This window comes from Enhydra lutris, unplaced genomic scaffold, assembly GCF_002288905.1.
Source record: "Enhydra lutris kenyoni isolate GAN:26980312 unplaced genomic scaffold, ASM228890v2 scaffoldscaffold50, whole genome shotgun sequence".
Taxonomy (NCBI): Eukaryota; Metazoa; Chordata; class Mammalia; order Carnivora; family Mustelidae; genus Enhydra; species Enhydra lutris.
Genome location: NW_019154134.1, coordinates 6,715,367 through 6,735,645, shown reverse-complemented (window position 1 = coordinate 6,735,645; position 20,279 = coordinate 6,715,367). Strand labels below are relative to the sequence as shown.

Genomic DNA, 20,279 nt, shown 5'->3' with positions numbered 1-20,279 from the left:
TGGAGAAGGAATCAGCTGGGTGTTCTAACATATAGGATCATAGCTTTTGTTGGCATGCAAAGTCCTCCATGTCCTTGCCCCGGTTTACTTTGTGTCTTACCCCTTTCCTTCCTGCTATTTAGAGTTTTCCAAAAATATATCATACTCTCCTGTTTTTTTCTACATGCTTTTATATATTTCTGAGTAACTCTGTATCTTCCAGGATCCACCTCAGCTGTAACTTCCTCAGTGGTCTGCCAGACATGGTTTAGCTTCTCCTGCTTTTTAATTGCATAGTACATTGCACCTACCTAGTACCACACAACTCTGTTCACTCTTTCTTGCTTTGCTCCCACTGTTGCTCATAAGTAGTCACTCTCTTTCTGTATTTTTCCCTTTGGATTGGAATTGCTTACCTACCTGTCTTCTCCAGCAGATTATGAACCTTCAGGTTCTGTGTCTTATTCATTGTTAAATGTTTAGAACTATGCTTAATACTTGCTTGGCACTTAGATAATATTTAATAAATTTGAGAACCAGTACAAAATAATTAACCATCATAGAGAAAATTTGTGGGCTCAACCTTTGATAATAGTGAGTGAAATTGGAGTGTGGAACAGGATTTTTGTGAAAAAGGATGTTGTATAAACATCAGAGGAAGTGAGAAACCTATTAGCAAGCTTCAGGTCACCATTTTTTTTTTATTGTAGCAGCAAGGAATTTCTAGGTGCAATGGCTTGATTAACTTCTTTTCTGTCTTTATTGAAATGCTTCTTGTCAGACATAGCGTTTTACCAAGCAGGAAGAAACACGTACAGTGGATTCATTATTTTGAATGTCTGTTTTGCTTAAGATTTTTGAATAGTTGGGGGTGCCTGGCTGTCTCAGTGGGTTAAGCCGCTGCCTTCGGCTCAGGTCATGATCTCAGGGTCCTGGGATCGAGCCCCGCATCGGGCTCTCTGCTCAGCAGGGAGCCTGCTTCCTCCTCTCTCTCTCTGCCTGCTTGTGATCTCTCTCTGTCAAATAAATAAATAAAATCTTTAAAAAAGAAAAAAGAGTTTTGAATAGTTGATTCCCTTTTCATTTTTTAACAACCTACCCCAATCTGGCAGGTGTGGAGTGCTTCACCTTTCATAGAGATGTGAATAAAGGAACAGCTTTAAGTCATAGGTCTTCATGTTGAGTATGAACCTTAAGAGTCATGGGGTTTGTTGTTAAACTCCAGAGAAACATAACTGGTCAGTAGAAGGGTGGAGACAAATTTAAAAGCCAAAAATTTTTAAGGAATTTAAGGAGTGGAACCTAGAAAAGGTGTTTGGTAGAAATAATGTTTCTCTGTTTATAAGGGTATTAAATGAAAATATGGGATTTTGAGTCACATTTTTAAATATCTTAAAATTTCTACTAAATGTTAAAAGCATTTTCTTCTGTAGCATGACCATACATATTTATAAGGTAGGACAAATATAACTTCTACATGAAATATCATAATTTATTTTTACTTTGGCACATTTGAGCCACATTTCATTTGGGAGGTAACCCTGATAGGGAGCAGTCACGTGAAATCATGTTCAAAAGAAAAAGCCCAAGTTTCAAGTGTTTTACTCTTAATACTGTTTTCTGTATACTATTAATTTTAAAAGTATTTTCAGAGCCAACTGAAGTTCAATTTAGAAATGTAATTTATATTTTTCCTCTCAGATGAAGCCTTAAGCATATGTTTCTAATAATTTGGTTAAAATATGCTGAGTTGGATATTTTTTAGGAGAATCTGTTTTGAAAACATTCCAAAATATTTGTTTGAAAAGGCACTCAGCATCTCGATGAAAACTGTTTGAAAAGAAAAACTTTCAGAGTCATTCTGCTCTCAGGGTATCCAAGCCAACTAAACTGGTACAGTTAACACTTCTATTAGAGGCCAGGAGCCAAAAAAATGTAGCACTTCTTGGACTGCTTTTCTGCAAGCCTTCAAGCCAACCTAGTGGTTGATATTAATACCTTTGGATTTTCAGAGTAAAAAGCTACAAGTAGAACATCTACACCTCTCTATTAATATCCTACTTGTTACTCTCTTTCATAATCTTTGATCAGTTGCAATGTCTTTTTTGTTGGCATTAAACCTGTAATTCTTTCTTGAATTTTGTGGGGTATTGTTCTTGCAAAAAAAGAAATGAATGCTGTGTAGATTGTGACCCCAGGTATGACTGAACTGTCTCCTGGATGTAAATATTTTTACACTGCTTTTTAGTACTGCTGTCACAGTAGATATACAAATTATGCAGAATACTGTAATGCTTTGGAAGGGTTAGTAGTTATCTAAGGCTACCAAATTTATAAGTAGGGATAGTTTACCCAGCTTCCAGCCCTCATGTTTTCTTTATATCACCTTCAGATTTATTGACATCCCTTACTTCACTTAGTAATGATATGCTTAGTAGAGATAGACTGTCATGTTGATCTATATATCCACATATTTGCTCTAGTAAGTGCTTAACTTTAAGATATATGTTGGGTTGAACTGGAGAGTACCCATCCTATTTAGGTGCTGTGGTGGAGAATAAATAGAAAAAGAAAGATTCAGAGATTCTGTATACTAACTAGAGAGACAGGACTAAATTTAACATCTATACTATTATTTCTCTAATATCTAATAGTTGGAAAAATAACAAACTAAAATTTCAGTCACTTGTTTTTCAAGTATTTCCACAAGATTAGATTAACTATCTCCAGAAATGACTAACACATTTTTTAATTTAAATTCAATTTAATTAATACATAGTATATTATTAGTTTCAGAGGTAGAATTTAGTGATTCATCAGTTGTAGATAACACCCAGTGCTAATTCCATCAAGTGCCCTCCTTAATGCCCATCACCCATTTAGCCCATCTCCCTCCCCTCCTCCCCTCCAGTAACCCTCAGTTTGTTTCCTATAGTTAAGAGTCTCTCTGCTTTGTCTCTGTCTCTGTTTTTGTCTTATTTTTCCTTCCCTTCCTTTCTGTTCATCTCTTCTGTTTCTTAAATTCAACATATAAGTAAAATCATATTTGTCTTTCTCTGACTGACTTATTTTGCTTAGCATAATACCCTCTAGTTCCATCCACTTCCTTGCAAATGGCAAGATTTCATTTTTTTGATGACTAAGTAATATTTCATTATATATATGTATATATATATATATATATATATATATATATATACACACACACACACATATATATATGCCACATCTTCTTTATCTATTTATCTTTCAATAGATACCTGGCCTCTTTCCAAAGTTTGGCTATTATGGACATTGCTACTTTAAGCATTGGGGTGCATGTGCCCCTTCAAATCTCTGTGTTTGTATCCTTTGGATAAGTACCTAATAGTGCAATTCCTGGGTCATAGTGTAGTTCTGTTTTTAACTTTTTGAGGAACCTCCATACTGTCTTCCAGAGTGCTGCACCACTTTGCATTCCCATCAACAGTGTAAGAGGGCTCACTTTCTCCACATCCTCACCAACATCTGTTGTTTCTTCAGTTGTTAATTTTAACCATTCTGACTGGTGTGAGGTATTATCTCATTATGATTTTGATTTGTATTTCCCTGAGGCCAAGGGATGTTGAACACTTTTTTGTGTGTCTCTTGGCCATTTGTATGTCTTCTTTTGGAGAAATGTCTGTTCATGTCTTCTGCCCATTTCTTGACTGAATTTTTTTGTTTTCTGGGTGTTAAGTTTAATAAGTTCTTTATAGATTTTGGATATTAGCCCTTTATCTGGTAAGACATTTGCAAATATCTTCTCCCATTCTGTAGGTTGCCTTTTAGTTTGGTTGACTATTGCTTTGCTCTGCAAAAGCTTTTTATCTTGATGAGGTCCCGGTAGTTCACTTTTGCCTTTGTTTCCCTTGCCTTTGGAGACATGTCTAGCAAGAATTTGCCATGGCCAAGGTCAAAGAGGTTGCTGCCTATGTTCTCTAGGATTTTGATGGATTTCTGTCTCACATTTAGGTATTCCATCCATTTTGAATGTTTTTGTGTGTGTATGGTATAAGAAAGTTGTCCAGTTTTGGGGCACCTGGGTGGCTCAGTGGGTTAAGCCTCTGCTTTCAGCTCCGGTCATGATCTCAGGGTCCTGGGATTGAGCCCTGAGTTGGGCTTTCTGCTCAGCGGGAAGCCTGCTTCTCCCTCTCTCTCTGCCTCCCTCTCTGCCTACTTGTGATCTCTCTCCCTGTCAAATGAATAAATAAAATCTTAAAAAAAAAAAAAAAAAAAAGGAAGTTGTCCGGTTTCATTCTTCTACAGGTGGCTGTCCAATTTTCCCCACACCATCTGTTGAAGATACTTTTTTCCATTGGTTATTCTTTCCTGCTTTGTGTAAGATTAGTTGACCATAGAGTTGAAAGTCCATTTCTGGGTTCTCTAGTCTGTTCCCTTGATCTATGTGTCTGTTTTTGTGCCAATACCATGCTGTCTTGATGATTACAGCTTATGACTAACATAAATTTTAAGCTTCTTTCACAACTGTTAAGTGCAGAAGAGTTATATGGAACCAGAGAAATCTGAGCTTTTCCCCCTTCATTATTTGGATCTGTGTGTAATCTGAAAATAGCATATTATATGCAGTTTGGGGCACAGTATCATTTGTGACTTAGAAGGATTTGAGAGTCATGCTACTCTGCCTGGTCTTTCTGTTTTGGAGTATATTACTGGAAGCTTAGAAGCAAATGGAGGGAGTTTTGGTAAGGAACTGGCAGCGTTAATGACTAGAAATAATTGAAAATTAGAATCTGCTGTTGATTGGGACATAGTTATGGGAAAGAAGCATATACATAAATAATAGCGTAATAGGATTTGTTACTGAAGTCCAAATAAAGTAAAATGAGGCAAAATATCTGTAGTGTCTTCATGTTCCACTTGATAATACTTGTGACAAGTTTCACAAGGGAGGTGGTTGAAATCACTAATCTTTAGTACATGAACCAAGCAATAGATATTTTATTTGTCATAGGAAATAACTTTGGCCCATAAAGAAGGAGTAGAAACTTCTTAACAGAAGAGAGTAGTTCCTCTTTAGTATAGGAACATTTATGACAATAATTTCTTTGATTTAGTGCCAGAAACTTTTTGAGAGAATATTAAAAGCTGTGTAGGTTTAAATTTCATTGTTGAAAACTGACAGCTGCTATATACTTCTTTTTCATATCTGACTGAAGCTCTGTTATGTCTCCTCTATTGCTAAATTCCTAAAAATTAAAAAAGTGTATTTATAATAGTATTATGAGACAAAAGCATTAGTCTTTGGATTGGATAATACTTCCTTTGTGACATTTTCTTTTCCCACCCAAAGTGAGAACTGAATGCCTTGCCTTGGTACATCCCATTTCTAATGGAGGACAAGAAGTTATTTTCCTCAATGGCTGACTTCCAGAATTTCTGGCTGAATGTTCTTTGTCAAGTGTATATTCCCTTCTCTAGGCCTTTCTATATAGAGCCCACAAACATCGTCAATGTGAATGATGTCATTCAGAGGGTTAGCGACCATGCCTCTGCCATGAACAAGAGGATTCATTACTACAGCCGGCTCACCGCTCCTGCAGACAAGGCACTGGTAAGGGGCAAGCATTGCTAATTGTCTAAAGTTAAGTTGAAATAAACAGTGAACAGCATAAGCCAGGGAAACTCCTAGTGATTGATCTTTTTTTGCTGGCCATATTCCAAGGATGGCATCATGGAAAATCAAGATAGTAATTAGTACACATCTTAACATCCCAGACTAGTTTATTCTTACCTAGCATGACGAAGAGATTTGAAATAATCTCTCTGTGTTGACAATAGCCCGAGATTTGTTAGATTAAATTCTGCTAGTCTCCAATCCTAAGAGCTCTGAGGAGAATAAACTACTTCTAAAGTACTTTAGATCATTGATAAATAACATAAATAATAATAGATCCAGTTAGTCCATTCAGTTATTAAGTTTGAAGCTACAAGGGAAAAAAATTTTTAGAATTTTTCTACTAGAGTGGGAAACTGAAATACATATAAACAAATATATTATTTTACTATTTAGCAATGTCCTTGTATAGATAAAAAATAAGGGTCAAAGAGCAGATTCTAAACGTTTTAGGCTTTGTGGGCCATATATTATTGCATATTCTTCTTCACTTTTGGTTTTGTTTTGTTTTTGTTTAAGATTTCATTTGTTTATTTGAGAGAGAGAGCACTAGAGAGAGAGAGCAAGCACAAGTGAGGGGCACCTCCACTTATCTGTTATGATCATTACAAATATATAAACCATTCTTTGCAAAGAGGATGTGAAATAATAGGTTGAGGGCTGGGTTTAACCATGGGCGATAGTTGCTGATTTTTGGTCTTCTAAAATCTGTGTTATTACTTTAGGATCAAAAATATATATTGGAGGGCACCTGTGCAGCTCAATCATTGGGCACCTGCTTTCGGCTCAGGTCATGATCCCGGGCTTCTGGTATCGAGCCCTACATCGGGCTCTCTGCTTGGCGGGAAGCCTGCTTCTCCCTTTCCCACTCCCCCTGCTGTGTTCCTGCTCTCACTGTCTCTCTCTATCAAATAAATACATAAAATCTTTAAATATATATATGTGAAGCAATCTGGTTGCATATAAGAATCACCACATATGAGATATGCAGAAACTTAAAAGCTTAAAAAAATGGAAACATTCTGGGAGGAAAAGTGATATTTTTATAGATGATAATAAAAAAAAAGAGAACGAAACCAGTATTCTTTAGGTGTTCACTGAGGGACAAGGCTTGAGATATCTCAAGTAAAGCCATGTGAGGTATTAACATCTCCTTTTGCATAGCTGAAGTAGTGATTTCCAAAATATTCTGGTCATTTTTTTCCCCCAATTTTTTCATTTTTCCTCCCCTAGACCTTTACATCAGTACTTGTCATAAAGACTTATTTCCAACGGGATTATTTAAGCCTTCTGTGGAGTAGAAGTAATCCAATGTCTCTGGGTCTAATTCAGACCTAGAAGCTCTTCTTGTGGAAGCAGGCTTCAAAGATACTGGCTGGGCCAGTCTAGTCCTGAATGGACATTGTTTGGCTGGAAATTAAGTCAACAGTGTACACCAAGTTGAATACCTTTTGTTAACTGACACTGAGATGACTGTAGTAAATCAAAGTGTATAAACAGTAATAAATAGTGATCTAGAATTAACAGTAAGACATGACCATTTTTAATGAATGTATGTATACATACAGGCTCATTTCCTGAGAATTCCAAAATCACTTTATTAAGAGATGTTTAAGGGAAGAACAGTGTGAAACCACATGTCTCAGGATTCTACGGAGTTGTGCCTTTTTATTTCTGAAACTTTCCTTATTTATCTTACTATTTTAATTCTAGAATGGGGAAGAGAAGAAAATTATTTGACTGCTAACATCTCCTAGATCCTGATTAATGAAAGTGTGTCCTGCACAAGCCAGCAGTACTGGCATCACTGAGAACTTATTAAAAATGCAGAATCTCAGTCCTTACTCCAGACCTAATGGATCATAATCTGTATTTAACAACATCCCTGTGTCTGTCACAGGAAAATTTAAGTTTGAAAAGCACTGCCCTATGCCTGGGTGCTGGGTGGCTCAGTTGGTTGATCGTCTGCCTTCAGCTCAGGTCATGATTCTGGGGTCCTGGGGTAGAACCCACACATCGGGCTCTGTGCTTAGCTTCTCCCTTTCCCTCTGGATGCCCCCTGCCCCCCAGTTTGTGCTCGCTCTCTCTTGCTTTCTCTATGTCAAGTAAATAGATAAAATCTTAAGAGAGAAAGAAAGGAAGGAAGGGAGGGAGGGAGGAAGTGAGGGAGGGAGAGAGAAAGAAGGGAGCAAGAGAGAGGGAGAAAGGAAGGAAGAAAGGAAGGAGGACACCTGGGCTGCCTTCAGCTCAGGTCATGATCCCAGGGTCCTGAGGTTGAGTCCCACATCAGGCTCCTTGCTCAGCAGGGAGCCTGCTTCTCCCTCTGTTTTCTGCTCCTTCTGCTTGTGCTCTCTCTCCCTCTCTCTCTCTGACAAATAGATAAATCAATGAAATCTTAAAGAAAAAGGAAGAAAGAAGGGAAGAAAAGGAAGGAAGGAGGAAGGGAAGAAAGAAAGGAAAGAAGGGCGCCTAGGTGGCTCAGTGGGTTAAGCTGCTGCCTTCGGCTCAGGTCATAATCTCAGGGTCCTGGGATCAAGTCCCGCATTGGGCTCTCTGCTCAGCAGGGAGCCTGCTTCCCTCTCTCTCTCTCTCTCTGCCTGCCTCTCCGTCTACTTGTCATCTCTCTCTGTCAAATAAATAAATAAAATCTTAAAAAAAAAAAAAAGAAATGAAAGAAGAAGGAAATGAAGAGAGGAAGGAAGGGAGGGAGAAAAAGAGAAAGAAGGAAGAGAGAGAGGGAGAAAGGAACAAGAAAGGAAGGAGGGAAGGAAGAAGGGAAGAAAGAAAGGAAAGGAGGAAGGAAAGGAAGGGAGGAAGAAAGAAAAGGAAGGAAGGAAGGAAAGCATTGCCCTACATTACTGCTGGAGTATGGAATCCAATTCTCCATTTTGTCTGTAACTCTCAAAAATTTATAACTTCTTAACCTTTAGCTTCTAATCCTGCCTCCTGTAACTTTAAATTTTCACTTTTTCTGAACTTTGCAAGCCATCATAGTTTATCTCCTGCCTGATGCAGATATGATCCTTCCCCTTTTTTCTTTTTACACCCTTGAAGAAGGTAATACAACTCAGACCCAGGATGATTAAGGGTAAAAGAGAAAACAACAGACCCATTTACATATATGCCTTTTTATCTCTCAGAAATAATTGTTTCCAAAGCCACAGGAGGCGTAACATTCAAGACATGTTTTACCCGCAAGATACCAGCAATTATATACGTAAAGTCTCAGCATTTTTTCCTTTTGTACCAGTCCATATCCTTTCTACCTACTAAGTTCCAATGTTCTATCACTTCCTTGACGTCTTTCCTAACTATTCTAGTCCCTGTTAATCTTTTGTCATTCCTGCAATACAGTATCCCACCCTTACTTTTTTCTCTCTTCTACCCTTATCTAATTGCTTCCAGTCTTCCAACTGGAATGTAAGCTTCTCAAAGTTGTGGACTGTATTTTTTTTTCTTGAACACTAAACCTAGCACAGAGTTGTAGATTTATATAGTGGATGCTAAATGTAAAAGATTGTTGAGGGATGCCTGAGTGATTCAGTCTGTTAAGCCTCTGACTCTATCTCAGCTCAGGTCTTAATCTCAGGGTCATGAGTTCAAGCTCTGCATTGGGCTCCACGCTGGGTGTGGAGCCTACTTAGAATAAAGGGGAGAGGGGCACCTGGGTGGCTGAGTCAGTGAAACATCTAACTCTTGCTTTTGGCTCAGGTCGTGAACTCAGGGTCATGAGATGGAGCCCTGAGTGGGGCTGTGTCCTCAGCCTAGAGTCTGCTTGAGAGTCTCACTCTCCTCCTCCCTCTGCCTCTCCCCCAACTTGCATGTGCTATAAATTCATTCATTAATTAAAATCTTTAAAAGAGAGAAAAGATCATTGATTTTTTACCTGTCAGCTCCTGTATTTTTAACTATTATATGGGACTTCATGTTCTCAAAGGACTGTTCTCAGGGAGATGGGCAGAATTCCACCAGGAGACTAATTTTTTTTCCTCTCTAAGGAGATAGAATTCAGAAGATATGTATGGGAGGTAAGGTGAGAACTATGTGTATAAGAAAATGTATCTATTCAGTCATTCCATGTGTCTTCAGCCTCTCTATTAGCTCCTTGTGTTTTGTTTGCATATTCCATCTTGAAGAATCCTTGCTTTGCCTTTCCTTAGGCTATGTTAGCTCACTTTTTACTTCTGCTTTTTAAATGCTTTTCATATATATTTCCTTTCTTTATCTTGTATTGATGTGTCATTTCTTTATAGTTTGAGTTCCCTACCTCTTTGCTAAAACCTATTCCTGGAAGAGTTCAATCGCCACTTGATTTTTGAAATTCCTCTCACTTAAGCCCCAGATCTCCTCCATCTAGAATTCCTTAATCTCACTCTTTGCTGACTCTTCCTTCTTTCTCATGAAAATGAAGGGAAAAATATTTTTATAGTTGCGTATTTTAAGAATTCATTGTCATTTCACATGAACATTTTATTGCTCTTATTCTCCAAACTCTTAGTCCTTTAGATCTACTAGATTTGGAAAGGGTTTTTTATATTCATTAATCAGGGATACATGCTATTTGTTTGTTCATGATATTAAGAATTGTGTCTAGAATCAGGTCCTCTGATGTTTAGAAAATATCCTATCCTGCACATTTTCTGGTTATAACATTTCTCTTATAACATTTCTTCTTTTACTAGATTGCCCCAGATCATGTAGTTCCAGCTCCAGAAGAATGCTATGTATATAGTCCATTGGGTTCTGCTTATAAACTTCAAAGTTACACTGAAGGATATGGCAAAAACACCAGTTTAGTAACCATGTGAGTAAAACTTCTTTTTGGATCATAACTTAAACTTTATATAAATGAAAATTCCTGGTTATTTTCATTCTTGTCTTAATTAAAATGTTTAAAGAGTCAAACTCCATATTTTCACTACTATTATTCTGTGTTTTCAGATTTATGATTTGGAATACCATGATGGGAACATCTATATTAAGTATTCCTTGGGGCATAAAACAGGTAATAAAATTTTTCAGCATACTTTTTGCCTGAATTTTTTTCTCTTTATTTTGTAAGATTTACAATCAAGGTTTTAATAAATCTAGACAGTTATTGAAGAAAATAGGTAATTATATTTAACTTTACATTGTCAGGTTTTTATCATAATTGTTTAGGGTAGGGTAACATAATGTGGTTGCATATGAATTTATTCTAACATGATGATATATGTTGTTCTATATTTGTGTTTTTAAACAGGCTGGCTTTACTACTGGAATGTGTGTCATCATGCTGATGGGCATTTTAACACTTTATTGCTGCTACAGAGTAGTGAAATCACGATCTATGATATGTAAGAATTTGCCATGGTGAAAATAGAGTAACCATTTGGGTATTCATAAGTATTTCCTGGTGAAGGAGATCACTAATGTGTACATTCCACATGTGTGTTAACTATTTTGTGTCTAAAGATTTACTTCTCTAACTCATATCATTCAGCTGAACTGATATGTCAATGAATTAGTGACTGCCTTTGAAATTCAGAGAGGTTTGTAGTTTCTTTACTTTGATGCTAATTTCCTGATTAAAAAATATATAATAAGGTCTTATTTTAAAAATAGTCTTTTTCAGAACTAAGTTGAAAATTCTGTGATTCTGGCTTGCCTGGGTAGCTCTGTCAGTTAAGTGTCTGACTCTTGATTTCGGCCCAGGTCATGGTCTCATCGTCCTGGGATCCAGCCCTACAACAGGCTCCTCGTTCAGCAGGGAGTCAGCTTGAGGATGGTCTCTCTCCCTCTAACCTTCCCTCCTGCATGCGCTCTCTCTCAAATGAATAAATCTTAAAAAAAAAAAAAGAAAGAAAGAAAAGAAAGCAAAATTCTGTGATTCTTAGCAGTTAATGGTGACTTTTGATCTATCCCCCACCAAGAGATCTAAATGTTGGAATCTCTTTAAAGTAGAAAATGTAACTAGAAAAATATGAAAATATGAATGTGTCCATTTTAGTGAATTCACAAAGCTTAGTAATACATTGCCTCTACTCATCTCTGTAAATTCTGGATCAGGGAATTACCTTTTTAGATTGTTTTAAAGTAGTTTAGGAAGGACCTAAATATACCTACATTATTTCAGTGAATTTAGCAATTTTGAATCAAGAAACCAGGCTTTGTCTTTGAGGGGGAGGGCTCTATTAAACAATGTATATTTTGTCTTTTTTGGGGGGGGTATATTTTGTCTTTATTTTATTATTTATTCTTATCCCTTTCCCATTTATCCTCAATTACCTTGATGCTCTTATAGATCTGCTAAGTTTTTTGTATGATGTAGGCATTAGCCCTTTATCCATTATTTCTTGTCAATTTTCTTTTCCATTCAACATTTGAATGGCTTTTGTATTATATGAGTTTGTTTATATCTACTGATCTTTTCCATTGTATTTCTATTTCTTCATTTGATAGAAAAGGATAACCCTTCAAGGTCTATTTTTATATTGTCTTCTAACTTACTTAATTTTTGAATTAATTAGGACTCAGGAAAACTTTCCCCCATATGTCATTTAAGTATGCCAAATATTATTGAATAATATCTTGACTCTTACTCATGATTTTGCTTATCCTTGATTTTTCATTTGTTTTTATTAATTACAAAATATTGTGATACTATAATCTGTTTCTTATATTAACTGTACTGTTTTGTTGACCTATGTATCTTTTTATGTGTTTGTTCTGTAATGTTTTAATTTCTGTTATATCATTCTGTGTTCTAATATCTGGTGATGGAATATTCTTAATATTTTGCTAAATATTTTGAGTTAATTGGGGGAACACAGATTATGATTAATGGATATATTAGTAACGTCTGATTTTATTCTTTCTCTTGTTTTATCTAGCATCAGTGGATACCAGTACCTGGGAATATCCAGATGTCTGCAGATACTATTTTGGCTCCTTTGGACAGTGGTCAAGTCTCCTTTTCTCCTTGGTATCTCTCATTGGAGCAATGATAGTTTATTGGGTGCTTATGTCTAATTTTCTTTTTAATACTGGAAGATTTATTTTTAGTAAGTATCCATATCATATGCTTTAACAGTAGTTACTTTCAGATACAGTAACTACTGCAGTGTTTTAGTTTCAGCCTTAAATTCTGGACTTGGGATAAATAAAGTAAAAAGTCATTTGTAATTCTGGAAGATATAATTGATTCAGTTTGTTTTAATATCATAGACATACTTTTATCCATTTATAAACTCTCTGTGTATTTGTGTATTTGTGCTTTATATGTAAAAAGTTTTTACTGCCTAGGAACAGATTTTTCCCCCCTTGGTGTCATTATCTTATCCACTGAAAGAAAAATGATCTGTGCTTATACCCACTCCCCACCTCAGTTGTTATAGATATAGTTCTCTTTTTTAGATAGAATTTACATTCATAGAAACACATAAATCCTAGCCATACAATTTTGATGAATATATCCATGTAACCATTCCACCTTCATGAAACCATTCCACGTCCCAGAAAGTAGTGATATGTTTTTTAATTATAAAAATTCAAGTTATTTGTTGCTATTATAAAATAACCTAATTAATTTTGGAACCTTTATCTTGAATCTAGCAAATGTGTCAAACTCATATCGATTCTAATTTTATAGATTCACTCTGGATTTTATGTTTAGACAGTTATGTCATTCATGAGTAATGAAAACTTCCTATCCAGTTATTACTTTAAATGATTTATACATATATACATACATTTATATTTATATACATATATCCTTATATTTATATATATATACACACACATAACATATATGTTTATATGTACACATATTTATACATGTTTATCTTTTTTAAATTATAAAGTTATGTAGATAATGTCTCTGGTAGACATCCTTATATTGTTCCTGTGGATATCTTTCCCCATTAAATATTAAGTTTGTTGTGGGATATTGGTTATACCCTTTAGCAATTTAAAGATGTTCCTGCCTATTATTCTCTTAAGAATTTTTATTAATGTGTACTGGATTTTGTCAGACATTTAATACTCTATATCCCTTGAGATGATCATAAATCTTTTCTCCTTTATTTTTATTTATTTATTTATTTTTTTAGAGAGAGGAAAGAGAGAGTGTGAGCAGGGTGGGGCAGGGCAGAGGGACAGGGAGAGAGAGAGAATGCTAAGCAGACTTCATGCCCAGCCCAGAGCCAGACATGGGCTCTGTCTCACAACCCTAAGATTATGACCTGAGCTGAAAACAAGAGTCAGACACTTAACCAACTAGCCACCCAAGGCACCCCAATCTTTTCTCCTTAAAATTGTTAATATGATAAGTTAAATGAATACATTTTGTATTATTTAAATCATTCTTATATTCTTAGATAAACTTAGTTTAGCAGTCATGATGTGTATTTTTTTATTTTTTACTGGATTCAGTTTATTTTCGAGAGGAATAGAGTTACTATTTTATTTAGAACTTTTGTGTATAAGAGATATTAGCCTATAGTCTGTTTTGTTTTGTTTTGTTTTTTCTCATATTGTCCTTGTTGAGCCTTGATGTGTTAGGCTACTGTAACAAATTACCATAAACTGTTCAGCTTAAAACAAGAGAAATTTATTCTCTCGCAGTCCTAGTGACTTGAATCCAAAATTGAAGTGTCACTAGGGCTCCATTCCTTCTGAAGCCTTTAGGGAAGAATACTTCTTCCTTATCTTCTCCTAGCTTCTGGTGATTGACTGTTGACAATCCTTGGCATTCCTCAGCTTGTGGCTGCATCACCCAATTTCTGCCTGTCTTCACATGGCCATCTTCCCTCAGTGTGTCTTAGTGCAAATTTTTCTCTCCTTATTAAAGATACCAGTCATTGAATTTAGGGCCTACCCTAACATGTATGACCTCATCTTAATTATATAACTTAATAACCCTATTTCCAAATAAGGTCACATTCTAAGGTTCCTATGGATGTGGATTTGAGGGTAGAATATTCACCCTACCATACTTGGTGTTAAGGTTTTACAAGGCTTATTTGAGTCTTTGACATCAGGAAATAGATAAAAATTGATCACCTCTAATCTTATAACTAATAACTCTTAAAGATAGTACAAAAGCCTAGAGCACTACTCTCCTGCTTTTATCTTGACAAGCCTACAGTGGAGGTGAATAATTCACACATACTTAACTTACTTAATGACCTGAAAATCTAATCCAACATTTTTTATCATATCATTTAACTTTCACATTAAACACTTAAGGCTTACTAAGGTTATAAAAGATTAACATCAAACAGAATAAAGTGGGCGCCTGGGTGGCTCAGTGGGTTAAGCCGCTGCCTTCGGCTCAGGTCATGATCTCAGGGTCCTGGGATCGAGTCCCACATCGGGCTCTCTGCTCAGCAGGGAGCCTGCTTCCCTCTCTCTCTCTCTCTCTGCCTGCCTCTCTGTCTACTTGTGATCTCTGTCTGTCAAATAAATAAATAAAATCTTTAAAAAAAAAAAAAACAGAATAAAGTAACTTCAGTCTAACAAGAAAACACATTCTTTATCCATTCTCTCATTAACTATAGAGTGATTTGAATGCTTAGATATCTGCATATGCTTTTTTTTTTGAGATTTCAAGCAGTCAGATACTTTTTCTTTTTTTTCTTTCTTTTTTTTTTCTTTTCAGCATAACAGTATTCCTTGTTTTTGCACCACACCCAGTGCTCCATGCAATCCGTGCCCTCTCTAATACCCACCACCTGGTTCCCCCAACCCCCCACCCCCCGCCCCTTCAAAACCCTCAGGTTGTTTTTCAGAGTCTATAGTCTCTCATGGTTCACCTCCCCTTCCAATTTCCCTCAACTCCCTTCTCCTAATTCCCCTTGTCCTCCATGTTATTTGTTATGCTCCACAAATAAGTGAAACCATATGATAATTGACTCTCTCTGCTTGACTTACTTCACTCAGAATAATCTCTTCCAGTCCCGTCCATGTTGCTACAAAAGTTGGGTATTCATTCTTTCTGATGGAGGCATAATACTCCATAGTGTATATGGACCACATCTTCCTTATCCATTCGTCCGTTGAAGGGCATCTTGGTTCTTTCCACAGTTTGGTGACCGTGGCCATTGCTGCTATAAACATTGGGGTACAGATGGCCCTTCTTTTCACTACATCTGTATCTTTGGGGTAAATACCCAGTAGTGCAATTGCAGGGTCATAGGGAAGCTCTATTTTTAATTTCTTGAGGAATCTCCACACTGTTCTCCAAAGTGGCTGCACCATCTTGCATTCCCACCCACAGTGTAGGAGGGTTCCCCTTTCTCCACATCCTCTCCAACACATGTTGTTTCCTGTCTTGCTAATTTTGGCCATTCTAAGTGGTGTAAGGTGGTATCTCAATGTGGTTTTAATTTGAATCTCCCTGATGGCTAGTGATGATGAACATCTTTTCATGTGTCTGATAGCCATTTGTATGTCTTCATTGGAGAAGTGTCTGTTCATATCTTCTGCCCATTTTTTGACATGATTATCTGTTTTGTGTGTGTTGAGTTTGAGGAGTTCTTTATAGATCCTGGATATCAACCTTTTGTCTGTACTGTCATTTGCAAATATCTTCTCCCATTCCGTGGGTTGCCTCTTTGTTTTGTTGACTGTTTCCTTTGCTGTGCAGAAGCTTTTGATCTTGATGAAGTCCCAAAAGTTCATTTTTGCTTTTGTTTCCTTTGCCTTTGGAGACATATCTTGAAAGAAGTTGCTGTGGCTGATATCGAAGAGGTTACTGCCTATGTTCTCCTCTAGGATTCTGATGGATTCCTGTCTCACGTTGAGGTCTTTTATCCATTTTGAGTTTATCTTTGTGTACGGTGTAAGAGAATGGTCGAGTTTCATTCTTCTACATATAGCTGTCCAGTTTTCCCAGCACCATTTATTGAAGACACTGTCTTTTTTCCACTGTATATTTTTTCCTGCTTTGTCGAAGATTATTTGACCGTAGAGTTGAGGGTCCATATCTGGGCTCTCTACTCTGTTCCGCTGATCTATGTGTCTGTTTTTATGCCAGTACCATGCTGTCTTGGTGATCACAGCTTTGTAGTAAAGCTTGAAATCAGGTAACATGATGCCCCCAGTTTTATTTTTGTTTTTCAACATTTCCTCTAGTGATTGGGGGTCTCTTCTGGTTCCATACAAATTTTAGGATTATTTGCTCCAGCTCTTTGAAAAATACCGGTGGAATTTTGATCGGAATGACATTAAAAGTATAGATTGCTCTAGGCAGTATAGATAGACATTTAAACAATGTTTATTCTTCTGAATAAAGAGCATGGAATTACTTCCATCTTTTTGTGTCTTCAATTTCTTTCATGAGTGTTCTGTAGTTCCTCGAGTACAGATCCTTTACCTCTTTGGTTAGGTTTATTCCCAGGTATCTTATGGTTCTTGGTGCTATAGTAAATGGAATCGATTCTCTAATTTCCCTTTCTGTATTTTCATTGTTAGTGTATAAGAAAGCCACTGATTTCTGTACATTGACTTTGTATCGTGCCACATTACTGAATTGCTGTATGAGTTCTAGTAGTTTGGGGGTGGAGTCTTTTGGGTTTTCCATATAAAGAATCATGTCATCTGCAAAGAGAGAGGGTTTGACTTCTTCATTGCCAATTTGGATGCCTTTTATTTCTCTTTGTTGTCTGATTGCTGTTGCTAGGACTTCTAATACTATGTTGAACAAGAGTGGTGAGAATGGGCATCTTTGTCGTGTTCCTGATCTCAACGGGAAGGCTGCAAGCTTTTTCCCATTGAGGATGATATTTGCTGTGGGTCTTTCATAGATAGATTTTATGAAGTTCAGGAATGTTCCCTCTATCCCTATACTTTGAAGCATTTTAATCAGGAAAGGATGCTGGATTTTGTCAAATGCTTTTTCTGCATCAATTGAGAGGACCATGTGGTTCTTCTCTCTTCTCATATTAATTTGTTCTATCACATTGATTGATTTGCGAATGTTGAACCATCCTTGTTAGCCCAGGAATGAATCCCACCTGGTCATGGTGGATAATCTTTTTAATGATACTTTGTTTTTCTTTTCAAAATTTTATTTAAATTCTAGTCAACATATAGTGTAATATTGATTTCAGGTTAGAATTTAGTGATTCCTCACTTACATGTAACACCCAATGATCATCATAACAAGTGCCCTCCTTAATACCCATCACCCATTTAGCCCATCCCCCATCCACCTCCCTCCATCAACCCTCAGTTTGTTCTCTGTTGTTAAGAGCACTTATCAGTGCTTCCCTCTTTTTTCCTTCCCCTTTGTTCATCTGTTTTGTTTTTTAATTCCACATATGAATGAAATTATATGGTATTTGTCTTTCTCTGACTAACTTAATTTGCTTAGCATAATACACTCTGGCTCCATCCTCATCATTACAAATGGCAAGATTTCATTCTTTCTAATGGCTGAGTAATATTCTGGTAATATGTATACAAACACACACACACATACATATGTATTCACCACATCTTCTTTATCCATTAATCAGTTAATGGACATTTGGGATGTTCCATAATTTGGCTATTGTTGATAATGCTACTATAAACATTAGGGTACATGTACCCCTTAGAATTTTTATTTTTGTATCCTTTGGGTAAATACCTAATAATTCATTTGCTGGGTCATAGGGTAGTCTTATTTTTAACTTTTTTTTTTTTTTAAGATTTTATTTATTTATTTGACAAAGAGGGAGAGAGAGAGAGCACAAGTAGACAGAGCAACAGGCAGAGGGAGAGGGAGAAGCAGGCTGTCTGCTGAGCAGGGAGCCCAATGTGGGGCTTGATCCCAGGACCCTGGGATCATGACCCAAGCCGAAGGCAGCCGCTTAACAGACTGAGACACCTGGGTGTCCCTATTTTTAACTTTTTGAGGAACCTCGTACTGTTCGGAATGGCTGCACCACTTTGTATTCCCACCAACAGTATAAAAGGTTTCCCCTTTTCCACATCCTGGCCAATATCTGTTGTTTTCTGTATTGTTAATTTTAGCCATTCTGACCAGTGTAAGGTGGTATCCCATTGTGGTTTTGATTTGTATTTCCCTGATGATGAGTTATGTGGAACATCTTTTCATGTGTCTATTGGCCATCTGGATGTCTTCTTTGAAAAAAATGTCTGTTCATGTCTTCTGCCTATTTCTTGATTGGATTATTTGTTTTTTAGGTATTGAGTTTGATGAGTTCTTTTTTTTTTTATATAAGATTTTATTTATTTATTTGACAGACAGAGATCACAAGTAGGCAGAGAGGCAGGCAGAGAGAGAGGAAGGGAAGCAGGCTCCCTGCCGAGCATAGAGCCTGATGCAGGGCTCGATCCCAGGACCCTGGGACCATGACCTGAGCCGAAGGCAGAGGCTTTAACCCATTGAGCCACCCAGGCACCCCGAGTTTGATGAGTTCTTTATAGATTTTGGATACTAACCCATTATCAGATAAGTCACTTGAACATATCTTCTCCCATTCTGCATATGCTTTATACTTTGCGACTTCCTTTAGTATAACTTAGTGGTACATGTGAGCAATAATTATTACATAATCTTCAGTCTATTAAAACATATATAATACTTTATAAAAGCTTTAAGTGATTCTCCAAATAAGTTTTGCTGTTTTAAGTGTTGTTTTTCACCTTCTGCAGGCTTCAGAACTTTATATAAGAAGTAACGATACTTATATCAACTAGTATGAGTAGAAGAAAAAAATTGTATACTTTATCTTGATTCCAGGGCTTTAACTGAATTCTGCTGTGTAGGTAGATCTTTCTTCTTTTTTTTAATCTGCAATCGTGTAAAAATTTTCCATAGTGGGAACTGAAGCCCATGACATCATTCCTGTAAGTAGAGAAGAAAGCTGAGAGTGGTTAAGCTGTGTTAATAATGAAGCAGGCAAAAAAAAAAAAAAAAAAAAATGAAGCAGGCTTGGTTCAGTGTTCTACGTAATACTACCACACAGTAAATCTAAAAGATTTTTGTAGATCATCGATTTTAGGGGGTGATTGATTTAGCATCTTTCATTTGATATTAAACTTTGTTTTTTTCTGTAATTTTTAGATTTTATTCATCACATTAATGACACGGATGCTGTACTGAGTACCAACGATAGCAACCCTGGTAAGTAGTTTGAAATTTAAAGTTTAGCTTGTTTTTTTTATTTTCCACTTTGCTTCAGAAGGAATTTAAGGTGGAACATATTGCTTTATTTTAGATAAATAATTAGTGAACATCATTACCATTGTATTAACTGAGCCAGTAATAAATTGATGGCAACCAATGTGTTTCAAAAAAAGAAACTCCATGAAAGGTTGTATTAATGTGAGCTAAACAAGATTGAGTTTGTATTACACAGTTCACAATGGTAGCTCACATCTATAGAATCCATGTTTGTCTATAAATAGTCAATACATATTTTTAAGAGCTTGTATCTTTTTTTTTTTTTTAAAGATTTTATTTATTTGACACACAGAGAGAGATCACAAGCAGGCAGAGAGGCAGGCAGAGAGAGAGAGAGGAGGAAACAGGCTCCCTGCTCAGCAGAGAGCCCGATGTGGGGCTCGATCCCAGGACCCTGAGATCATGACCTGAGCCGAAGGCAGAGGCTTTAACCCACTGAGCCACCCAGGCGCCCCAAGAGCTTGTATC

At 36.6% G+C, this 20,279-nt stretch overlaps 1 protein-coding gene across 3 annotated transcripts in view; it reads left to right on the top strand.

Annotated features, from left to right (window-relative positions):
- Nucleotides 1-20,279, top strand: part of LOC111156969 (solute carrier family 38 member 9) — an 83,040-nt gene that overhangs the window by 27,297 nt on the left and 35,464 nt on the right. For 2 of the 3 annotated variants that reach the window (XM_022518152.1, XM_022518153.1), the window contains 6 exons: nucleotides 5,440-5,572; nucleotides 10,318-10,439; nucleotides 10,577-10,640; nucleotides 10,878-10,971; nucleotides 12,508-12,678; nucleotides 19,692-19,751. In XM_022518152.1, the coding sequence (XP_022373860.1) occupies nucleotides 5,440-5,572; nucleotides 10,318-10,439; nucleotides 10,577-10,640; nucleotides 10,878-10,971; nucleotides 12,508-12,678; nucleotides 19,692-19,751 (644 nt within the window). The remainder of the gene's footprint in view (nucleotides 1-5,439; nucleotides 5,573-10,317; nucleotides 10,440-10,576; nucleotides 10,641-10,877; nucleotides 10,972-12,507; nucleotides 12,679-19,691; nucleotides 19,752-20,279) is intronic. The other variant, XM_022518155.1, reaches the window with a different exon arrangement.